Source organism: Poecilia reticulata, linkage group LG13 (genome assembly GCF_000633615.1).
Source record: "Poecilia reticulata strain Guanapo linkage group LG13, Guppy_female_1.0+MT, whole genome shotgun sequence".
NCBI classification, from domain to species: Eukaryota; Metazoa; Chordata; class Actinopteri; order Cyprinodontiformes; family Poeciliidae; genus Poecilia; species Poecilia reticulata.
The window spans coordinates 8028949-8036960 of record NC_024343.1 but is presented as its reverse complement, the minus strand read 5'-3'; the positions used below and the strand labels follow the sequence as shown (position 1 = coordinate 8036960).

The window sequence follows — 8012 nt, the reverse complement described above, 5'->3', positions numbered from 1 at the left end:
AAAAAAAAAAAAAAAAAAAAAAGCAACAATCAGCATCTGGACCATTATACCAAGGATGTTTTCACAGCTGATAGTTCAGTAGATTTGGTTTGATTGGGAACCAAAATGGCAACATTTGCTACAATTTCAGCCACTGCAGTTCTCTTTCACAAATCAASCAATCTCTTTGAAAAACTTGTTACCCCTCCTYGCCTGTGGTGGCGTTGCACCAAGAACCACTGAAGGAAAAAACATAAAACACTGACAYTGAGCACAACTTCACTCTTTATGAAATGTAAACAAACATTGAGTGGCGTCAGATTTTAGCGGCTGGGCCATTTCTCCACCCATGCGTTTGTTTTGCTCTATGGTCCACTTTCTGCTTTTGGAATGCATTCATTCATCTGTTAAAACTGTAGGAACTAATTGCTTTACATTACAAAAACCATRAAACAAAATCAGGTTTTAAAGATGAAAGCAGGGAGAAGAAATACTACCAGTCACCAGCTTAAAAAAAGTTTACATAAAAGTTGAGATTTCAACTATTTATTACAACAGGACATAAAGATACAGAATACTGTTTTCTCACAGTGATCCCAAACGGTGCAGCGTTTGCAAAGCATGCTAACTGACTTGGAGGAGGTGACTGTGCAGTCAGTGTGCTAATGAAGAATGTCCTTGTCAGTAGGTCACACACTGTAGGATCTAACTTATGGTTTGAAAAAAAGGAAGTCAGTGTGTCACACTTTGCTAACTTTTAAATCCACCATCACTTTTTCCCCACTGCTGCCTTCTGATGGTTCTACTGAATATAAATATACTAAACAGGCAGACTACATGGTAAACACGTGTAGTGATGACTCATGTTATGTCACAACCAGCAAGGAGGGATTTACCTGACATTTTCCCTCTGAACCCTGAAGATGAATAATTGCAGTAGAGGTAATGAATCATTCTGAGTACATATAATGTACACTGACATGAATTCACAGCAACCTGCTGAGGTCACAGTGAAACAACTGAAACCAGTCTGTGTCTCCTGTGACGAAACAACCTTGTTCAAGTTTGTAACACAGAGTAAAATGAGATTACAGGGGAATCCCACCAACCCTACAAACCGTCTGTTCGTCATGGAAAGTACAGGCTGGAGCAAGTTTAAGTCCAAAATACCAGCAGTGACAACAGACAAGCTCATTTTTATACATCAATGTAGCAGGATGACACATCACTGATGCTAACTGTTCATACTCAACAAGCAGACTTCACAGCTAYGACAGTGTGCATTCAAACACTGAATGACACAGAATAAGGCATTCTGTGTCTTATGCTACATTATAAMATGCMGAGTCAAACAGGAGTTTATTACATGTAATATTCAAGGATGTTTAGGTTTATGGTGTAAATTGAACAGATCAATAGAAAACAAAGTTTAAGTGTTGATCTTGACTGCAGGTAAAGTCTAAAGTCTGATATGTCCTTGTTATGTCAGAGATKACTATATGTAAAAATATTTTCTTTTTTGTAACTCACCACAGAATCCCCACAGTATCTATGGAAACCCCTTGGCACACAGCTAATAACACATGGCTCCAGGTTTGTACCTTTGCCCGCTACTTTAGGTAGATCACCTTCACAAGCATCAATCATCAGCAGTTTCTTTTAATGGCAACATCATAAATTATGTCACTGTCTAATAACAAGATTTTATTTTTTTTATATTTTATAAAATAACTATTTCATACTTCATAACATTTTCTCTTTTATTTTTCTTTAAAAGACAGGTGGCCAAAAAGCTTTGAAATGCCTTACTGCTGAAATGTGCTATACAAATAAAATTTGATTAATTGATTGATTTTACCAGCTAAAGTAACTGATAGAGARAAGGGCAATTTCTGATTGAATTACTCGATTACTAAAATAATCATTTACAACAGCCCAAGATATCACAGATTGCAGCGTTAAGAACAAGTTCTACAGATGATGCTTACATATGTATCGTCTTCTCATCACTGCATATTAGCAGATAGCAGATAAACACCTGCAGCTACCATTGAATCAAAGGGGAATAAATGTCAGTGCCCCCCACTGCATGAAGAAGACAATTATGCAAAAGGCTTTTTTTCAATTGTGTAAAAGGGGTTAAGTCTGTGAATCTGATGATAATTCACACACTTCAAAAAAGAACTCTGGATAAATCTTCAAATGATTCAAGACGGTRACACTTTATTTGAAGGGGTGTGCATAAGACTGACATGACACTGACATAAACATGACATAACACCTGTCATGAACATGAAGGAGTCTTTATGAATGTTTATGACTGTTATCATGAAGTGTCATTCGGTAAATAATGACACYAACTATCATTATTGTTTCTACATCGTCATCCGTGTTTGGTTATTCTAAATTCCCRTATGCTATGTTKGGGGTTTTACTGGATTATCCTTTGGAATCGGRATGTTCGTGAGTGGAATCGGTTCGTGTTGCTCCTGCTATGTGGCTGAACACGAACCAATCGAACCTGTTGTWCTTTTATCAGCTCTGTGGTCACAGAAGCTTGGAGAATTGGCCAACAATTCTCAAATATTGCCATCTAAACCAGACTTAAGACTCACAAGCTCTTCTCATCTCCTCTCGACCACTGCCCCAACGCTCTCCGACTCTGGTTGCTATGGTAACGTTTACATATCCCTTCAAAATAAGATACAGATGCGCCACAAAAACTAACATTATGCTTTTGTGAAAATTTTAACTCACGATAATCACTAACAGGAGCCCTGAGCTTGTTTCTCTGCAACGAGACGGTCCCATCTGGGAGTGATGGGAGACAATAACCCCTTTTATATATAAGTTTATATCCACAGCGTGCTTGGTCTCTACGTGGCGAAGCAGTTGGAAGGCTTCATTGCCTCATTAACGAGCTGGTCGCCGCATGTTACGCAGGCTTGTAATGTGGGACTCACCTACCGGTCCGGGATAAATCCATTCTCCTCTCTCTTCTCTGGGCCTTTTCCCCTTTGCAAAGAAACTTTCCAAAGACATCTAATCTGTTTCTTACTCATTTTGCTGCTTGTGGGCTCAGTGTTGGTGCGCAAGTAACCGAGAGAATCCGATTAAAGGATTTTTAAAATAATAGATCCTCCAGACTCAAATAATACATAAAACGGAAATATTTAATTATTTCTTGCGCGGCCCRGTACAAATTGGTCCACGGACCGGTACCGGTTCGCAGCCCGGGGGTTGGGGACCACTGCCGTAGACCACTCCAACTAACTTTTGCTATGAGCTCCAAGCCTTTGGGTTGAAAGGCCTTCATGCCATCAYCCTAAGGGTTCTCTACAGAGTCTCAGTCAGATTTAAGTCAGGACTCTGACTTRGACCACTTCAAGAACCTTCATGTAGAACCTTAAAGGAGAACTGAACAGTGTTTTTAAGCTAACAAAAAGTGAAAGAAAATCATTAAATATGCTTGTTAAATAAAATGTAAAAAAATTTTAACTYAGAAAATTGAAGGAAAAAAACAAAAAAAAAACACTGAGCTGTTTTTGGCGTTTTCCATGACACTCCCCCTCAATCTGTGACAAACATTGTGCTGCCAGGGATTAACAATATTCAGCATATTACTGGGTGAATATGAGTGCAACATGGTTCAGTGTGTTGCAATCAATGGTTCGAAGCAGCCAGAAAATGTTTCTGGAGTTWAATTTTTTCAGCTACCCCAAAGATAAAAAATATCATCAGATTTGAATAAGTAAGCACAGATGGGGAAATTACTATGAACTTCTAAATAGACAGAGTTTCCCCCCTACCAGGCTATATGTCACTTGTTTATTTTAGACAGGGTATTTTATACACTAGCAACAGCAAAGGCAGGTTTATAGTTGATGCGTTGAACTGGGCACAGAGCTGGACAAATCACTCAGCCTGCACCCCTGCACATTTCCTTTTTGTAAGCCTTTATATATTTGTGTGTTCAAGTATTGTCAACAATATCTTTCAATAACATAATTTTACCTAGTCATATTTTAAATTTCCAGTCAACCTTTAACATATTTTAAAACAAAAACACAGCTGGATAACTGTCTCTACCCTCTTAGAAAGTTTTCTGGGGGAAACCCTGAAAGAGTTTGTGTTCACCACTCCAAAAAAAGCATAATTTATTTGGGCCTTTCTCCTCACTTCTACTAACTCTTCATTTCAGCTACATAACATAAATTGTGACATTACTGTAGCTTACCTCTGCAACTTTCGGGGGAACTCCATCTCCTAGCACTTCTCTGTAGAAGCACTGCTGGGTCATGTAACACGACAGGCCACTGGTTCTCTTGAAGGCATCCTTCAGCCGCTTCAGTTCCACATCAGTAACTGCAGTCACAAAGGGAAAGACACAATTAGACTTAGGGGGATCCAACTCTTTGTGGCGTTGCAGTCTTGTTTAGCCAAGCAATGTATCATAATAATGACTTTGATCTTTGTCATAATGTCGCCTTGATTTAGTATGCTATAGGGAGATATTTCATCAGCTAAAGTGATCAAGATCTGTCTCTCTCTCAGAAGAACATGAGTCCATCCTTTAAAAAACAAAAAGTTGCCTATTTAGAAATTACTTTTTTTTTTCTTTGTTTTAGAGTATATATTTATATTTTTGAAAAAAAGTGTCACGTTGCCTTTGCAGCTCTAAATGGGGTTTATTTAGCTGGATTGCTGGTAAAAACAGCTCTTTGGGTTGGAACAGCTGCAGAGCCCTGGGTTAGATGCTATTTAGCAACTGCAGCACAGTGAGCCAATTAATGTTACCCACCATAAAAACTAGTCTGGTTTTAATTCCTGACTCCCCAGAAAGTGACAAGAATGCATTTTATCAACTACATAGACAGACACACACACCAATTGGAACTACTAAATATGTTCATCATCTGTGAAGGAGACTATGTAACTTTTGCAAAAAACGTGTTTTTACATATTTGCTGAAACTGTTACCATGTTTTGACAGTTTAATATGACAAACTGTGAAAAAAATATCAAGCTCCTCTGCCTTCTCCCTGGGATCCTGCTGTCATGTGAAATACACCATTTGGTCAGAAACAATCAAAGCCAGGGTCTTGTTGCTGTCAATCATCTCGTGTATTCGCTGCTCACACTTTCCTCTTGCTCTCTGCTCCGCTACAGCTGGTTCACAACAACCAGCTGTAGCGGTGGCTATGCTAAGGCCAGTTAGCATGGCCACCGATGACAGTGTATGAACAGACACTACATTCATACAAATCCACAAATTCAACAAGATGTTAGGAAGACTCCTCAGAGTTCGATCCACACCAATATGACAGAATCATGCAGTCACTGTTTATTAGTCGGCTGCACATCCACAGTTAAAGTCTCACATTCCAACATCCCAGCGGGGTTGTATAGGACTGGGATCTGGTGGAAGCCGTTGCAGTACAGTGGACTCTGATATGTAAAACAAAGCAACTTAGGGTTATTTGAGCTTTATGACATGATGCATTGTCCTGCAGGAATTTTCCATCTACATTTGAATATGATGTAGTACTAAAGTAATGAAGACATTACACAACAATACTCRGGTAGGTTGTCCCAGTTTAGCAACACCCAGTTGGAACTAAACATCCCATAATGCCTTCATTTATGCTTAATTGCCTGTATKTATGCTTATTTGTATGCAGAACTAACAGATGGGTTCTCCCAAAGCAGGGGTGTCCAAACTTTTTGCAAAGCGGGCCAGATTTGGTGTGTTAAAAATGTAGGGGGGCCGACCTTGGCGGACGTTCTTTACATAGAACAGCAATATATTTAAACAAATTTCAGCAAGCCATTCTGTGTTTTTTTAACACTAACTTTTTTCYAACAGTTAAACAGAAGTAATTGTACTCTTGAGTGCAAATTACATTTGAAACATAAAAAAATATCTCACCATGGCAGTTCAATATTTACAGAATCTTTAAGTAAAATAACAGAAATGAGCAAGTAGACATATCAACAAGTGCAGGGCTCATTTGACATTAGTAACTATAAATGTTGATTACATTTTTAAAAGTTTATTATTCTGGAGTGAAAACTGAAACCTTGTCTGAATTTATGACYGATTTTGATCTTAAATAACAAAAATTATTCAGAGGCTTATTGTAAATGACAAATGACTTGTCTACATTAATGTGACGGGTGATACTGAGATCTGGACTGCARCACATAGGCCAGGTCTGGCGCAAAGGCAGTGGTATTGATGAGCAAGATGTCTCGTAAGTGAGAGTCCGTTAGCCGTGTCCTCACACGGCTCTTATTTAAGTTCATAACCAAGAATGTCTTCTCACACAAATACTTCRMCCCAAAGAGGCTTAACATTTTCTTACCAAATGCTCGAATCTCTCGAAACCTGTCMTTATCCAGCTGTCGGTAAAAGTTGGCGAGAGAAAGCTGCTGGTGCTGATCGCGGCTCTCTGCGTCACACTGCAGGTCAATGAGCTGCAAATGGTCTGGAACATCATCTGTGTCCACGGAGAAAGGTGATGAAAAAAGAGCAATCTCCTTCTCGATAGCTGCAAAATCCCGAAAGCGTTGTTTAAACTCTTCAGCCGGAGATGAAATATTTGATGCGTACCGCCTCGTTTGCGCACTGACATTGCTCTGTGGGAATCTGGTCATGATTTCTTGCAGCGCTGAAAAGTGTGCAGTATTGGGTTGGGTCGGCGACAGGTGTCTTTCAAACAGTTGCAGSTTGGTTCCAAAGGCTTTGATGTGCGAATATAGTTGGCTTATGACTGCGTCTGGTCCCTGGAGACTGGTGTTCAAGACATTAATGTGCTTTGTAATATCAACTAGAAAACCCAAATCAGCCAGTCACATAGGGTCACTTAGTTCTTGCATAGGTTGTCCTTTTTCAGCCAAAAACTCAAGCGATTTCTTGCCTAAGAGAGTAGAAGCGTGACAATGCAGAACCCGGACTGAACCATCTCACGTCAGTGTTATAGACAACATCTCCATATTCCACATGAATCTCGCTTAGAAACTGTTGGAACTGAAAGTGGCATAGCGCTCTGGAGCGGATATAGTTAATTGCCTTTCTCACCGGTTCCATAACATCTTCGTATTGGAGATGTTTAGCACACAGAACTAGCTGATGAATGATACAATGGAGTTTTACAGCTTTACCCCCTTCTTCACTTACTTTGTTACTTATTAGTGTCGCTAATCCACTTCGTTCGCCAGTCATGGATGGTGCGCCGTCTGTAATCATCCCAGAAATTTTATTCCACTGGAGTTTCATGTCATCCACAGCAGCGCAAACAGAAGAGAATAAATCTGTTCCTCTCGTTTGGTTTTTCAGGCTCTTGAGATCAAGTAGCTCTTCAGTAACGTTCATTTCGTTGTCCACTCCTCTCAAAAAAATAAGTAACTGAGCAGTGTCAGAGGCGTCTTCCTCACAAGCAAGCATATAAAAAGTCAAACTCCTTTCCTCTGGCTCCCAATTATCTTTAGATCTCTGATGACACTTCTTCAACCCTGCGTGCCACAGTGTTACGCTGCWGGCAGACATTGGCAAACTCTTGCTGCTTCTCAGGACAGATTTTCTTCACCATAGTCATCACTCAGTCATTGATAAATTCACCCTCGTTGAAAGATTTGCAATGCTTTGCGATCAGCGCGGCTACCTCGTAACTAGCCTTTATAGCTTCTCATTTGACTCTCGGGCTCTTGCAAAATGTCGCTGCTGTGAGATTAAACTAGCTTCAAGTTGCTTCAGTTTCTCGCTGCGTTCCTTCCCTGTGATCTTGTCGTATGTCAGCATGTCTCGTTTGGTAATGTCGCTTCACATTGAACTCTTTAAAAACAGCCACAGTCTCTTTACAAATGAAGCAGACACAGTTGTTGCGTATGTCAGTGAAGAAATAATCTAATTTCCACCCATCCTTGAACCGTCGGCCCTAGCAGTCAACGTTCCTTTTTTTTGATAGTCGCCATTTTAGAAAATTGAGGGGAAAGAGTCACAAGGGCTGCTGCCCTTCCATCCATCCATCCAT

The 8012-nt window shown here is 39.9% G+C and overlaps 1 protein-coding gene across 2 annotated transcripts in view; it reads right to left on the bottom strand.

The window, feature by feature from the left end:
* The window catches only part of usp32 (ubiquitin specific peptidase 32), a 68928-nt gene that overhangs the window by 45507 nt on the left and 15409 nt on the right, over positions 1 to 8012 (bottom strand). For both annotated transcript variants that reach the window (XM_008425205.1, XM_008425207.1), the window contains exon 2: positions 4217 to 4344. In XM_008425205.1, the coding sequence (XP_008423427.1) occupies positions 4217 to 4344 (128 nt within the window). The remainder of the gene's footprint in view (positions 1 to 4216; positions 4345 to 8012) is intronic.